The sequence below is a fragment of the Dendropsophus ebraccatus genome, chromosome 3 (assembly GCF_027789765.1).
Source record: "Dendropsophus ebraccatus isolate aDenEbr1 chromosome 3, aDenEbr1.pat, whole genome shotgun sequence".
In the NCBI taxonomy this organism is placed as follows: Eukaryota; Metazoa; Chordata; class Amphibia; order Anura; family Hylidae; genus Dendropsophus; species Dendropsophus ebraccatus.
In genome coordinates this window covers 144,055,829-144,073,176 of record NC_091456.1, presented here as the reverse complement: position 1 = coordinate 144,073,176, position 17,348 = coordinate 144,055,829, and the positions used below count along the sequence as shown (strand labels likewise).

General features: G+C 41.9%; 1 protein-coding gene across 1 annotated transcript in view; it reads right to left on the bottom strand.

The window, feature by feature from the left end:
- The window catches only part of ATG10 (autophagy related 10), a 150,409-nt gene that overhangs the window by 64,561 nt on the left and 68,500 nt on the right, over positions 1 to 17,348 (bottom strand). Inside the window, exon 4 of the mRNA XM_069962870.1 lies at positions 6,702 to 6,818. Within this exon, the coding sequence (XP_069818971.1) occupies positions 6,702 to 6,818 (117 nt within the window). The remainder of the gene's footprint in view (positions 1 to 6,701; positions 6,819 to 17,348) is intronic.

Genomic DNA, 17,348 nt, shown 5'->3' with positions numbered 1-17,348 from the left:
ATACACATGAATGCTTGGCAAGGCTAAATGTTTATATGTTCCCTATAGAGAAGGGTAAGCCACGGCCATATAGCTCTAGCACCAACTTATTGCTAAAAAAAAAAAGGGTCTGGTGGCAAAAATAAGCACACCTGACCCTTCTCTCCACCAACATCATCTGTTGGTGGATAGCCAAGAGACCGTCATAAGCCTCATACTGTCAGTTAAACTCACTGGTGGGTTTGGATAACTTCAGTATAAGGTACATGGGTACCTTACGTGGTTATTTTGTCACTGACCATGTCCGATCAGTCCTGAAGTCACTGCATGGTCTGCAGGGTGATGATGAGTAGCAGCATTCTAGTTTTTGAAACGAAAACTTGAATCTCAACCATGCTTATGAACAGACTAATAACCAATGAAACAGCAGACGAGGTCTTGGCTCGGACATCTCGACCACAGTTAACAGAACATTCTGAAATAATTCATCTGTCTGTCAGCCAAGGCAGACAAGACTCTATTTCATGCAGCCATCCTGGACATCATCATGGATTCATCCTCTGAGGACTGGTTGTACAGTCATTACCCCATCTCATTCAGTAGAAAAGAAAACAATTTCAGATTGAACATTACAGCAAGATACTGATGAAGAAACATGACTCATGTCCTCATATTTGTATTGATTGACTGTCACTACCGAGAACTGCTCGTGTCTCACTCCAAGTTAATCTAAGAAACATCAATAGAAAATGTGAAAGTAACAGATATATGTCTGCAGTTTTGCATCACGTTATGCTCCGTTGCACCTGCTACAAACATGTCTTGTCCAGAAGTAAGACAATAAGTCATTATTCACCGTATGATGGGTTATATTAACTTACCATGTGCATCAACATTCAGGATAATGCTTTTCATCAAAAACGTGATGTACAATACAATGAATAGGTATTTACCCTTCACAAAGTCCTTATGTTTTGCAGATGGCTAAATTTGTAGTCATTTGTACTTTGTATCAGTGGCTTCCATGTAAAAATATAGCATGTTGGAAATTTAAAAGACAAAACAGGCAATAAAATATATATTTTAAATATGAACTTGCTCCTCTTAAAGGGTTTGTAAGAGCTTAAAGTGTTACTGTTGTTACAAAAAACTTTTGACATGTCAAAAGTTTTGATTGGTCCAGGTCTGAGTGCTCAGACTCGTATGGATTGGAAGAACATAGAGTTGGGCTTTATAGAGCTCCATTATAAGTCTGACTCTTTTTTCTAAGAGCGGAGAGTGAACGCGTTGTAGCGCGTCTTTTCCCCTTTTTCTCACGATCAATGACATGTCAAAAGTTTTTGTAGCAACAGTGACACGTTAAAGAAACATGGCTGCTGTGTTCAAGTACATTTGCCCATAGGGTGTGTCTGGTATTGCAGATCTTCTATTGAAAAGGATGAGCTACAGAAGAAATACAGGAGATAGCTTATGGACAAGAGTGTTATTGTTTCTGAAATAACAACAGATGCTGATTCCTGGAAAACCACTGTATATTTTTCAAAGTTGACCATAGGAGAATGTGTTTCATCCAAGAAAACAAGAAAAGATGCTTCCCAACTGTTATGTCATTGAAAATGTGAATATTTTATAATACAGGCATGTCCAGAATGGGGAGACTTTGTCTTTAACTCCTTCCCAACGTCTGACAAACTCTTATGTCATGACGGTAGGGAGGGGATCATGGAGTGGGCTCAGCCCCATACAGAAATCAATGCACTGTATTTACAGTGCAGAAGCAACACTACACATCCACCACAGTTAGACTCAGGACTGCTGTAGTTACTTGTGCAGTTTTCTGAATTATGTCCGCAGAAGAGAGTGGGGAAGAACTGCAAACCAGAGTAAGTGCAAACAGAATGATGGCGCTTTTCTAGGAATAAATAATCAGACTCTTTCTAAAAGCAACCCCTTAAACTGGGTAGCTGCACACGTACTGTATCGCAGAGGATTTTCTGCAGCAGATTTGACTAAATGAATGAACACAGCATCAAATTTGCACCATCAAATCTGCTGCGGATCTGCAGCAGATTTGATGGTGCAAATTTGATGCTGTGTTCATTCATTTAGTCAAATCTGCTGTGGATCTGCAGCAGAATATCTGCTGCAATACGGTACGTGTAAAGCTACCTTTAGGGTAGCTTCACACATACCGTATTGCAGTGGATTTTCTGTTTTTTTTTGTTTTTGTTTTTTTTTTCTGGCGAAAATTTTTATTAAAGTATTGTATTGCCCCCAAAAGTTATACAAATCACCAATATTCACTTATTACAGGAAATTCTAATAAACTGCTTTTTTCCCTGCACTTACTACTGCATCAAGGCTTCACTTCCTGGATAACATAGTAATGTCACTTCCTGGATAAACATAGTGATGTCACTTCCTGGATAACATGGTGATGTCACTTCCTGGACAACATGGCGATGTCACTTCCTGGACAACATGGCGATGCCAAGACCCGACTTTTCTGCTTTTATTTGACTAAATTAATGAACACAGCATCAAATCTGCAACATAAAATCTGCTGCAGATCTGCAGCAGATTTTACAGTGCGGATTTGATGCTGAGTGCATTAATTTAGTCAAATCTGATGCAGATCTGCTGCGGATTCGCAGCAGAAAATCCACTGTGATACGAAACATGTGAAACTACCCTTAGGGTACAAATACACTGGGTGGATCCGCAGCAGGTTTCTCGCTGTTAATTCACAGCGAGACTCGCTGCGGATCCTTGCCCTGTACACTCTATGGGCAGACAAACTCGCAGCAGGATGGACATCCCGCTGCATGTTTGTCAGCAGCCCACCCGGTTAAAGGGGTACTCCGGCCCGGGGGTATTTTTGAGCTATGGCCGGGGAGGGGGTGGTTATAGACACTTACCTCCCCGGTTCCAGCGCCAGGTCCCGGATCGCGCCGCCCCATACACACGTCCCGCGGCCGCCTTTTGGTGTGAGCTGCAGCATGAGACGTGACGTCTCAAGGCAGCTCAGCCATTTAGCGGCCGTAACAGAGTCCCGCCTCGGGCGCTGAATGGCTGAGCTGCCTTAAAACGTCACATCTCATGCCGCAGCTCACACCAGGAAGCGGCCACGGGACGGGTGTACAGGGCAGCGCGATCCGGGACCCGGCGCTGAAACCGGGGAGGTAAGTGACCGCCGCTGTCTCTAACCACCCCCTACCCGTCGATAGCTCAAAAATACCCTCGGGCCGGAGTACCCCTTTAATTCCCCGCCTCTGCAGCGTATACGTCACCGGGACCTGCAGGGAGACCCGAAGCGAGCCGGAACGGGGACCTGGTGATGTATACGCTCTGGCGGCCAGGGGTTAAAGGGGTGGGCTGCTGACAAACAAGCCGTGAGAAACCCGCTGCGGATCCGCCCAGTGTGTTTGTACCCTTAAAGGGAGATTGACAGCATGGATATACAAATATCTGTGCAGCCAGTTTCCAGTTACTTGTTACACTAGTTTTGCGTAGGTACCTTTAGTGCTATTCTGTGGTCAGGCATCTTTGTAAAAAATAAACTATATTTTGTCAAGACACTGTCACAGAGGCGGATCTTGACACTTTTTGTGCCCACCCCTCTTTCTGGACACTGCTCTGTCTCCAGGTCATGCTGCCTTATCTAAGAATGATTGACATCTTTACTTTTGCATGACCCGGCTGTTAATCATTCTGGAGGAGGGGGCAGCCTAGAGACAGAGTGGTGACTAGAGAGCAGGGCAGGTGCACAGTGTCAAGATCCGCCTCTGTGACACTGTCGCGGCAACATAAAGTTTGTTTTACAAAGACGCCAAATCACAGAGCAGTGTTTAAGGTACCTATGTGACGCTAGTTTAGTAGGTAACTGGATATATGTATATCCATGCTCTCCGTTTCTCTTTAAGTATTAAGTATTTATACTACATAATCCAGTATGGCAATTTAGTAAACAAGTATTTATTACATACAGTAAATGATACGTAGCTATTATACTCATTATGCATTCAATATATAATATACAGCATTTTTATATGTATTCAGTATATAAATTGTACAAAGTGAATCATACACGCAGACTCTATTTGCAAAGTAGGCTGTGGGTGCTCATTCTTATTAATAATGGTAATATTGCAGTAAAGGCTATATGCCAGCTCTTTACATTTGCTAATGGAACGATTACTCTTGGCTGCAGAGCCATACTTTTATGTTCCAGTTCCAGCTAGTGAACAGTTTATTTGTAAGCAATCCATAACAAAACCTATTTCACTGACACAGATAATCAGCTATGTAAGGTCACAATGCTACAAAATAAGAATGAAGAAAAATATTTTCCAGAGGTCAGAAAAGTCAGCATTTTAAGCTCTCCCTCCAGCTCCCTTGTAAATATGCTTTGATTTACTTATTGTTGTCGCTGTCGATCAAGCATATTCTTTTGGGGGAATGTAACAGAATTTGAGGAGAGATCAAAGTCACAGTCGGAGGAAGATCATTGCTTCCAACCTCAGAGGACAAACTGAAGAGCGGGGAGGGAAATGATGACATGTTCACAATGCCTCTCCTCACTAATGTTTATACGAGAAAGCATGGAAGAGCACGAGTTACAAGCTATTAGGGGCATTTCTAAAGAGTAAAAAAAGATAAAGGTGCAAATTTAAAGCAAACAGTGTGTCAAGCATTGTATAACTCACAGTTTTATCCTCAAGGGCCAGATATTACTATAGATCTGAGGGGAACTCTCCAGCACAATTACCACAAAATCTTGCATATTTCTCCTCATTACAACAATAATGGCTTTTTTGTGGTTGTCTTTGTAAATGCCTGGATTGAAGACACACTCAGCCAAAATTATCACACTTATAGAAGGTAAAAACCATCTCCAAGAAACATTGCATTTAGACACATCTTATAAAAGCATAAGAAACAGGACAAGTCTCTGACCACAGTCACGCGTTTTTTTTTTTTTTTGCAGACCGTATATTGTGTCAATATGCAAAAATGTATCCGTAATGTGCCTGTTTAGTCCAGATCCGTAAAAGTAGAAAGTTACTTGTAAAAAAAAAAAAAGAAAAAAAAAGTGGAATAGTCAAAATGATGTCACTAGCAGGAATAACGGATCTGTATTTTGCAGACTTTACTGACTTTAATTCTATAATGTATGCAAATTACGGGCGATGCCATAGGCTTCTATTGGCGTGTCCATGCACAAATCACAGCCTAATCACATACAGCTATGGACGTATGAATAGGGCCCTTACGGGACCTTACTAAGGGGTGAATGAGGCCTCAGTAAAGAAAGAGAAAATGCAACAAGTTTTTGAGATACAATGTGTAATGTGTTATCAAGCAGGAGTACCGGGGTATAATGACATATCATTTTGTTGAAAAAAAAAAATCAGTATGGCATGTATTTTATAATTTAGATCTCTGCTCATCCTGGGCTTGGGAGTAATTAGGTGGTCCTAATTATTGATTGACAGTTAAAATCCATAGTCATATAAAGCACTGTAAAGGCCCTATTGGGCCTGTCGGCTGAGATCGTTGCAGTCGTTTGTCTTTCAACCATGTTGAAAAACAAACGACTGTGATAGCAGCGATCTGCTGCCGTCGCTCCGTGGGATAGGAGCAGTGGTGGCAGACAGCCGCTATCCTCTATGGGCTGTCCGGACGATCTAGCGATCACCCGGGCAGTCTGTAACCCCCCCCTCCCCCAGCTCGCTACTGCCGCATGTATTAGCGGTGGCAACAAGCGGAAAATGAGGAGCAAACGAACGCTGACAGCACTCGTTTGCTCCTCATAGTCGGCCCGTGAAATAGGTTCTTTAGTCCCACAGTAAGAACGCCCAATGGATTTATAAACCCAGAATAAGCCGAGATTTAAATGCATAAAAACAAACGACTGTGATAGCTAGAGCAGACCGCCACTATCCTGTATGGGCTGTCCGGACGATCCAGCGATCACCCGGGCAGTCTGTAACCCCCCCCCCCCAGCTCGCTGCTGCCGCATGTATTAGTGGTGGCAACAAGCGGAAAATGAGGAGCAAACAAACGCTGACAGCACTCGTTTGCTCCTCATAGTCGGCCCGTGAAATAGGTTCTTTAGTCCCACAGTAAGAACGCCCAATGGATTTATAAACCCAGAATAAGCCGAGATTTAAATGCATAAAAACAAACGACTGTGATAGCTAGAGCAGACCGCCACTATCCTGTATGGGATGTCCGGACGATCCAGCGATCACCCAGGCAGTCCCCCCCCCTGCAGCCCTTCCCGCACTCACCCGCTTGCTGCTGCCGCATATATTAGCGGTGGCAGCGAGCGGGAAATGAGGAGGATAAGAGTGCTGACAGCGCTCGTTTGCTCCTCATAGTCAGCCCGTGAAATAGGTCCTTTAGTCCCACAGTAAGAACGCCCAATGGATTCATAAACCCAGAATAAGCAGAGATTTAAATGGATAAAAACCAAGTTATTCCAAATCTTTCGCCATCCCTATCAATCTGCTAAGCTTCTTCTGCTCTAACATGCTCCTGGCAGATCAAACTTGTTTAATTACAAAGTTCCCTTTAAATTGAAAATTTTCTTTTTGTTCTCATAGACTTTGTGCAGGGACTCTATATGTCACCACAAAGCCTTGCCATGGCTTAGCTGTGTCCATAAACCAACAGATTAGATTTCCTGGTTGCTTAGGTGACTCAATCAAATGACTTACCTCCAAAATAATGGTGCATGATTTCTCATCTTCCTCCTCAGTATGTTTTCTTTCATGATCTGGTTCAATGGCTCTTGTTTGGTAACAAGTCTTACTCAGGTATCCTTCCTCACGTCCCTGCATGCAAATAATAAATGGATTATAAATTCCCTCAGGATTGTAACTTTGTATATTCTGGTGACATATCCCACATAGTCTGTGACAGATGCTAAAAATGACAATGGTCACATATAAAATAATGCAGAATGGAGGAATCTTACTATTGTGAAGCCTGAATCACCTCGTTTAGGCTATGTTCACATTAAGTAAACATCCGGCCGTTCCGTGACCCCGGCCGGGTCACGGAACGGCCAGTCTTAGCCCGGATCATCCCCGCCGGTACTTAAGTACCGGCCGGGTCATCTTTCCAGCCGCGGAGCTCTGATGCGGGCGCATCAGCGTGCGCCCGCATCAGAACTTCCCATAGCCCACAGTTAAGCAAGCGGCCGGACCCGCTTGCTTCACTGTGTGAACTGACAGGGCTTTCTGCGGCCGGAATTCACTGAATTCTGGCCGCAGAAAACTGACATGTCAGTTTTTTCCGGCGCCGCATGGGATCCCGGCCGGAGCGCATACGATGTGTGTACGCTCCAGCCGGGATCCCATTGCAAATAAAGCTATGTTCAACTCCTCAAAACTACGGCCGTAGTTTTTTGTAGTGTGAACATAGCCTTAAAGAGTAGTATCCTGATCCTACAGAGTTAGCCACGAGTGGTTAGGAAAATTTAGAGGTCACTCACACGTCTGAAAAATACTTTATTCAGTATTCTGTGGACCAGACCTTGGAGATCCTGGCATCATCATTCATGATGATACAAAAAGCTCTGAAACTGTTTAAATCTTCGTACTACTGTACTGACAACGTAATGAATGATGATGCCGGGAGCTCCGAGGTCCAGTCTGCAGAATACTGTCCGTGCATGGATAGTATTTTGGGGACATGTGAATGGCTCCTTACTTAGGAATCATAGGGACAAGCAAAGAGTACAACAAGCAATAAGAGGGATGGATAATGTTAAAGAAGTCATGAGGAACCAAACTAAAAGTTTGAAGACCAGTTGGAAGACTGACGATTAGACTAGCCACTTATATGGATCCCATTATGAAGAAATCTTAACTGATACATAATAACATAATAAACGTCAATGTAGAATATCTATCTTATGTTTTTATAATTATCAGAATCTATATAGAAGCAAAAAGATTAGGTGCATGATCCGGCACTCCCAGACGTGTAAAAAATTCTGTATTAAAACATGATCGAATGATTGAGTGCCATGGCCCAAACCACGTTGGTATTGTGATTACAATTACACTGATCAATTAAAAGTTATATTTTAATGCAGAATCTTTTACACGTCTGAGAGCCTGTCAGAATCTGTGACGGTGACATTGATACAATTTTTCTCATGAAAAATATGAGACATTTGTGTGAATCAATCACAAATTTTATCCTTGCTTGTGTACTTCAAAAACAGGAGCTAAATTATATTATAAGGTATACAATAGCCCCTTCAAATTAATTTAAAATGTTATCACCTTGAATTGAAACGTGTATGTGCAGTCATGTCTAACATTCTGAAACAGCACATGTCAAAAGTCTGGATTAGTCGGAACTTGGGTGCTTATGCCCCCATGATCGATAGAATGAGCAGAGAGAAGCACTTGCTAAGCATGTTCTCTCCCCAACTTGGAGCATGAGATTCTTTAGTAAGTTTATGAAGCAGCGAGGAGTGAGACAGGCAGAGAAGCACCAAGCCACATGTCTGAGACACGTCAAAAGTTTTCTTTTTTTTTAAATGACTGGTGTGTTTTTAAATTTACAGTAGGAGGTACGATATCCCATTTTCAACAATTCCACAGTCCAATCTAGTTGGATGGACAATTTTCTTAGAATACCTCTTCTGCATCAAAAAGTTGCCAAACTTAAATTGAATAAAACATGAGTAGGTCGTTTATTTAATAAAATAGTTTTATTTACTTAAAGAGGAACTACTGTATCAGCAGGTTAAGACAAATCTAACCTGCTGATATCCCTATACTGTGCAGCGGGCGCTGAGGATGAAGGTATGTCTGTTACAGTCATCTGTAATCCTGTGTCTGGTAAGGCTGTTTGGAGTTGGAGTTACCGGACACAGGATTACACTACAAACTGCACAGGAACAAAGCTGAGGATGATGGGTAAGAGACACACCTTTCTCCTCAGTGCCCATGCCCACTAGGGAGCTATCAGCGGGGTAGATTCAACTAAGCTGCTGATAGTTCCCCTGTAGGTTAAAGAGTCACTGTCGTTTTTTTGTTGTTGTTTATTTTTGCACAAATCAATAGTCCAGGTGATTTTAAGAAACTTTGTAATCGGGTTTATTAGGCAAATATGCCATTATCTGTATTCAAAAAGCCTTTTCCCAGCCCCTCCCCCTACTCTTTTCCATTCACTGCAAAATATCAGGAAATTGTGACTTGTTGCATCAGACACAACCTTGTCTGTTCTATAGAGAGGGGAGGGGGGAGGAGGGACATGAGTCGGCAGCAGAGAGCAGAGAACAAAGGATTACAGGCAGAGAGCTAGGTGACAGCTGTATTCAAAGGTCAGAGAGGTCAGTGCTGAGGAGATAGCTGGGTCATGTAGTTGTAAATTAACACTTTGTTGTCCTGTTTTGGTGTCTCATTTCCCTCTCTCTATAGGAGAACAAAGACGACAGGGGGGAGAGCTTCAAACTGCTTTTTCATTATAAAAAATCATTTTTCGGCGAATAAACCCAATTACAAAGTTTCTAAAAATCGCCTGTACTATTGATTTCTGCAAAAAAATAAAAAAAAATAATGACAGTGACACTTTATGGTCACAAAAAGCCACAGATGATAAAAACTGCAAAGCATCTTCATGAATGGAGCCAATATGGTTCAATACAACCCTAAAAATCTAAATACTCCAAGTCAAACAAAGATACATGGCTGACCAGTCCATATATTTCTTACCCAGTTATCGGGGGAGCATAGAATATTTCTCGTCTCTCTGGAAGTGGTGTGGGTTGAGACAGTGGGGCAGGTACTCTTGGAGAAGGAGGATTCCTACAGCATCCGTTTTAAGCAAACGTGAATTCATTTACATGTTGGGGTACAAAGCTGCAACGTTTCGACCCAAAGATGGGTCTTTGTCTAGCAAGTGGGGAGGGTACTCCTTCATGATTGCCACATGAAGGTGAAACCACATCTCCATGCTGTGGTCAATGGCTAATGTTATTATCCTGCCTCATCTACATTTCAAGCAAGTTACAACAGAACTGTCACCTGGCACTATTTCTGGCTATTATATAACTCGTATATGACATTTTTCACCAGTTTTCATTGGTCCTTAAACTAGAGGATGGAAGCTAGCCTCCATACATAAAAATCACACAGAAGAGGGGACAATATCTGTATATCTCTATTGCACAGTACTAAGCAGTGTAGGCTGTGAATGAAACACGGGTAATATGTAATACTGACTACAAGCTCCTGCAGTCTCTGTCTGCCATTCTCAGCCGCTTCCACCCATCCCCTCTCTCTAGACTACTTTGAGCCGCTGTAATTTGATACTTCACTAGACTGATCCAGAGCGAATTATGAGTTTTGTAGGATGGAAATCAGGAACAGGGCATAAGTGGAAAAAGAGGCATTTTTTCTGTAATAAGATGTTACAATGTTTTTTTTATTAGCTTGCACTATAAAGTACAATTAAGTATAATTAATATGCATGTTAAAAGCAAGTGTCCACCCTATAATATAGTGAGAGGACTCTGTAGACCCTGTCCCAGTCTATATAAAAAGGCTTACAAGTGTGCAGAGAAAAATATAAAAAAATAAGTTCAGAATGCGGCAGATAAAAATAATATGGAATTTCCGGGTTTTTCTGATTTCGATCAACTGTTCTACACATATGAGCACACTACGTTCTATGGACTACAGTGTAGGTGGCAAATTAGATGCATATATTGCCAAAAGTTAAATGGAAAAAATGATCCCATAATCCTAATTTACTGAAAGAAAACTGCATAATAATAATAATAGTAGTAATAATAACAATCCCTTATATACAGCAATAGTGGCATGTCTGGTGTATTAGGATGCAGTTAGAAGGAAGTCTGTCCTATCATTGTGAAGCATTGATTTAACATTTTCAGACTGAAAATTTCATGCACTTTAGCCTCTAACTAGCTATTCCAGACAATATTTACGGCTAGGACTGGTCAAGTCATAGTTGCCATGGCAGCCAGTTTTCCAGGGTTTGCAGCAGAATGGGTGAGCAGAAAACCGCACATAACTCAAAGACTTTCATTTGTAGTTTAATAACTATTAGTGCTTTTATTTACAAAGTTGCCATACAACCAAATATTTTAACAGACTATAACTTATAAATCATATATACCAAACAGTACAATATACTGCAGACACAGCAGATTGCATGCTAGCAGACATGCAGTGCTAGTCTCTCCACCAGAATGAAAACCATGAAAATGGATCCTGGCAAACCTCATTATAAGTCAATAGAGTTTGCTAGATATCAATGATATCTGTTGTACGACGGATCTGGCATAGCGGTTTGACTTCCATTTATAATGCTGCTATATACAAAGCTTTAAACCAAAATTATAAGAATTTGGCAAATTTAATCACATCTAAGGGGACATTTATTAAGGAGTCTAATGTGCGCAACTATTCCAATGGAGATTGGTGTATATTTTTTTCCAATAGCTTGTGACTGATTCATTAAAATATAGTACTGCCATAGTAAATGTATCTAAGTAAAAAGTCGCAAATATTAAAAAATTGCCCAGTTATATTCACCTGGTACTGACCAGACGTAAGCCTGCACCTGTTTGTGTGACTTTTAAAAAGTTGCAAATGATAAATTGGGCGCTAATCCTGGATTATATTAACTTTTGGGTGAAAACAGGAAGATCAAAAAAAAGTCGCATCTAAAAAATATTCGCCTGTCGAATACTGGTTCATAAATAATGGCTCATAAATACTGTTTAATGAAAAATCCAATTATTCACAGAAGAATAGGCGCAAAACCCTCAATAAATTTCCCTCTATGTCTTTCTGATAATGACAGCTAAACTTTTGCCTTAATAGGGTAAAAGGAACTTTCAATCCATTTCACCCCTTAGATGCCCCAGTCAATAGTGACTGCAGCATTTATGTGGTTCAGAGAGGGATAGCTCCCTTTTTCTTACCATAGTGGCATATAAAATGTGATTACAGGGGTGCCAATGAATTTCCATTGAAGCATAGGCTTAAAACAAGTGCGCAGGTCCACCATCTTTGTACTCCTATTAACCCCTTAAGGACGGGGCCCATTTTCGTTTTTGCGTTTTCGCTTTTTCCTCCTTGTGTTTAAAAGGCCATAGCACTTGCATTTTTCCACCTAGAAACCCATATGAGCCCTTATTTTTTGCGTCACTAATTGTACTTTGCAATGACAGGCTGAATTTTTGCATTTGGTACACTACGAAACCAGAAAAAAATTCAAAGTGTGGTGAAATTGAAAAAAAAAAATGCATTTCTTTTATTTGGGGGAACTGTGTTTTTACGCCATTCGCCCTGGGGTAAAACTGACTTGTTATGCATATTCCACAAGTCGTTACGATTAAAACGATATATAACATGTATAACTTATATTGTATCTGATGGCCTATAAAAAATTCAAACCATTGTTAACAAATATACGTTCCTTAAAATCGCTCCATTCCCAGGCTTATAACGCTTTTATTCTTGGGTCTATGGGGCTTTTTGCGCCATGATGTGATCTTTCTATCGGTACCTTGATTGCGCATATACGACTTTTTGATCGCTTTTTTGCAATTTGGGATTTTTTTGCGCTGACGCCGTTTAACGTGCGAGATCAGGAATGTGATAAATTAATAGTTCGGGCGATTACGCACGCGGCGATACCAAACATGTTTATTTATTTATTTGTTTACTTTTATTAGGGGAGGGGGCTTTTTACTATAAACAACACTTTTTTTTTTTTTTTTACACATATACTAGAAGCCCCCCTGGGGGACTTTTAGTATATATACTTTGATCTCTCATTGAGATCTCTGCAGCATAGATATGCTGCAGAGATCAATGAGATAGGCACTCGTTTACTTCCGGCTGCTGCAGCCGGAAGTAAACGAGTGCCGAGCCGGGGACGGCGCCATCTTGGACGAGTCCCCGGCCGGCATCAGTAACGGAGTTCGCTCCTCCGGGACAACGTCCCGGAGGAGCGATCTCCCCCACTAGACCCCAGGGAAAGGTTGCCTCCGGTAATCGGAGGCAGCTGTCAACTTTGAAAGCTGCCTCCGATTAGCTAATTAGCGGGCATGGTGATCAGGCCGTGCCCGCTAATAGCGGCGGTCCCGGGCTACACGCGGCACCCGGCCCCGCGGCGCTTCAAAGCGGGGTCACCGCGCAGCCCCGCTTTGAAGTGCTAATGAGGACATATGACGTACAGGTACGTCATATGTCCTTAAGAGGTTAATCTCTAAAGATGCGTGCTGATATTACACTGAAATACATAATTCACAGCAATGCAGACATATTTTATCTAAGCAACCAGAATATCAGGTATTCCGGTTCCTCAAAGAGGAGTAAAAAAAAAAAAAGGAGGTATACTTAAAGTTTCTGAAAACAAGAACCCTAAATAAATAAACAAATAAAAAAAATGCAAAATGTATTATGAAAAAAGAAATATATACAAAATTGTTATTACCACATAAGTAGAGATGAGCGAACATACAGTAAGGACGAAGCGAAGCGCTTCCTCCCTATCTGTATTCCGCTCATCGGGCTGCGGCGCTTTGAAGTGTGCTCCGCTCCGTTCCGCTCCTTCCCAGGTGCTGGGAAAGGATGGATCCCGTCCTGGGAATCTTCCCCCAGTTTCCCAGGATGGGATCCATCTTTTTTTCCAGCACCTGGGAAGGAGGAGCACGGAGCGGAGCACACTTCAAAGCGCCGCAGCCCGATGAGCGGAATACAGATAGGGACGAAGCGCTTCGCTTCATCCTTACTCTATATTCGCTCATCTCTACACAAAAGTAACATCTAAACTGTACAATTATCTATCCTGAATAGTAAACTTCATTTAAAGAAAATTGCTTTACTTCATCCTGTCCCCTAAAAAAAGAAACCTTACAGACATCTCTGTCAATGGAAAAGAAAAAGTTTTGGCTCTCATAATGCACATAAAAAAAAAAATAAAAAAATAAAGTTTTAAATATATATAATGTTACGTGTAAAAAAAGATAAAAAAAAGAGGTTTTGGCTGGTCAAAAAATAGTCTGGTCACTAATAGGCTCTCTCCTATTACTCACATCAATCCAGTTAGCAATAGTAACACTTTGGTTATAGAAGCGAATACGAGCATTGCTAAACCGTTCCTATAATGAAAGTGTGTTAACATGACTAGGAATGTAAAGAGAGCATTTGTAGCAAATTGTAGACTTTTCAGAAACGTAACCATGGAGACATGGAAAATAAGTTCACGTTCTAAATCTATTGCAGAGACACAGAATCTGTGTTTGTTACTAGCCACTATGTTAGCAAACTCATCCAAACAGAAAATTAAAAAGGGATGATTACAATATCTCCCACAGCGGCATTTTTACCCCAAATCTTCAAGGTACGCAGCAAAGATTGGTCTGCCATCATTTACCTGTGTGTGGCTAAGTTGCTAAGTTCAAAAAAAGAAAAGGCATCCACCTTTTCTATTTAAAAAGACGTCCGTTTTGGCTGCAATTTAATTGACTTCAAAGGAATGCATTTAAGTCAATGGAATGACAGACGTCCAATGCACACAGTGTATAAAATGACGGACGTTGTCTGTGCGGACGTCAAAAAAATTATCATTTTTTATTTTTTAATTGATCACACACAATTTTTTTGTCGTCTTCACGATTAAATTCAATGGACTTTTCGATTAAAGACACATCCAGTCAGTCCACCTAAACTAAAATAATGCACCAATAGCCGTCATTGCACTAACAGGCAACCAAACAGCTAAATAACAGATGTCATTTTTTCTTTTCAAAAACAAATAGGAAAAATGTAGGTGGAATATAGCCTATAGATGTATCTCTATATTCAGCTCAAATTGTAGTGTTACACATTGTAGTCAATTTATCCATTTATATGTCCCCATGTTCAATGGATTGTCACACTAGGAAGACCACTGTGAGAATCATAGAGGGGAATCACTTGCTCAGGACACACAACTATAAGCAAATTCAGTGAACCGCTAAGTATCATGGTCACTATGTAAGGGTATGTGCACACTGAGTAATTTTGACGGAAACTCCGTTGCGGAATTGTCAGCTTGCGGCTGCTCACGGACTGCGGCCGGCGCGCACACCTCCGCCCGTGTCATAGACTCCATTCTATGCACGGGCGGATTCTTTCATCTGTCCAAAGAATGATCAAGTTCATTCTTTGGACGGAGGGCGGAATCCGCCCGTGCATAGAATGGAGTCTATTAAACGAGCAGATACGCGCATTCCCACCGCAGTCAACAACGGAGTTTCCGTCAAAATTACTAAGTGTGCACATACCCTAATACTAAATACAGGAACACTATAAGGGTAGCTTAACACGTACCGACTCGCAGCGTTAATAATACTGCGAGTCGGCTAGGTCCTTGTAGATCACTTTCACTACATACACACAGCGGTCTGAACGACCGCTGCGGGTATGTTATTCTGCCGGCCGCTTAACCCCTTCAGCTGCCGCCCGACTCCCGCTCTGCATACATTACCTGTCCTCGCTGCAGGGTCCCGACGTACTGCTCTCCCACCTGGCCAATCAGTGGCTGCGGCAGGGCAACACACTGATTGGCCGGGCGGGAGAGCAGTACGCCGGGACCCCGTGCTGCGAGGACAGGTAATGAATACAGAGCGGGAGCCAGGCGGCAGATGAAGGGGTTAAGCAGCCGGCAGAATTACATACACGCAGCGGTCGTTCACACCGCTGTGTGTATGTAGTGAAAGTGATCTGCCAGGACCTAGCCGACTCGCAGCGTTATTAACGCTGCGAGTCGGTACGTGTGGAGCTACCCTAAGGCTATGTTCACACATTGTATAACACCATACGTTGCTATACTGCCAGCTGCCAGGAAGCTTTTGGCACATTCCTGCAGCCGATACTGCGGTATCGGCTGCAGGAACATTATTTTTTTACAATTGAACTGCGGACACCATTGAGTGTGCCCGCAAATCAATAGAATGAATAGAACGGCGCCGGCGCCGTTCCATCCATGTGAAACTCTTAAAGCGAATGTACTGCTAGTACATTCGCTTTAATTCAATATGTGTCCTTTCATGTTTTCAGTATAAATTTAGATCATATAAAGAAAACAAAAAAACCCTAAACCACATAGTGGAAAGGTCTAAACATTTGGCTGGTACTATATTTTATACTCTCAAATTTAGGGGCATGTTAAACGGTTATCTCTTTGGAAATAATAACATAGAGCAGTGATTCCTAACTTTATTACAACTAAAAAAAAATGTTTTCATTTTCAAACAAACCCAGACCTGAAATATGCCTGGTGTAGGGGATGGTAAAGAATCCTCTAATTCTACATTTACCTTATGATTTACCACAAGATTTGTTAATTGTTTTGCATGTAACCACAGCAATCAGCTAGGAGCAGGCCAAATTGCAGGTTGATTTTGTCATCCTTGCTAAATGCAAATTTTAGCTCCTCCAGTACAAATACAAATGCCAACAGCTATTGAAGGTATATGGGCCAATGCCCAAATCAGCAAAGAGCCTCGAAACATTAGACAAACCAGGTACCCTTCTGTAGAAAGCGGTTTAGGGGGTTGTTGTCAATTATCAGTACAAAGTTGATTTAGATTTTGAAAGTTATAAAGACAGTGACACTTTAACATTCAACAACATTGGCTTACAGGGTAGTTATCTACAGGTGTCACTACTAGAGGGACAATTTTATTCCCCCAGAGCAGAGATTATTTGCATACTGTTTCCCACGAAGTACTGCTTGTAAGAAAGCTCAATTATCACTCGTTTCCCTACTTCCCTTAGAGCTACATCACACACAAACAGCCTTCTCTGTAGTGATACAGGGCAAGAGCCCTAAAGAATTGTCCACTTTGGGTAATATCTCTAGACATGCTTCAAGACTGTTCAAGACATAGTTTTTTTAGACTTAGGTTTTTTTTTTCAAGATTCTTCAGAACATGGTAGCTACCTATAGATGGCATTATAGGGGCAGTTCTCTTCTTTCTAGGTTAACCTCCTCCCGCCGCTCCACTGTTAAATAACGTGACTGCAGCCTATGCCTGATGCTGAGGCGACGTTAATTAATGATCCAGAATGACACACGCGCAGAAGGGTCATCCGCGGCGGGTCCCAGCTATCAGTGATAGCCTGGGACCCGCCGCAACTCAGCACTGGAGCCACGCGCCGGTGCTGAGAGTTAACCCTATAGATAATGCGGTCAGCACGACCGCAGCATCTATGGGGCTCCTGACAGAGAATTCTTCCTCCACAGAGGGAGAATTCTGTGCCGGTGTCTATCAGGGCTCTGCAAAGTGATCACAGAGGCCTGATGGCAACCATGGA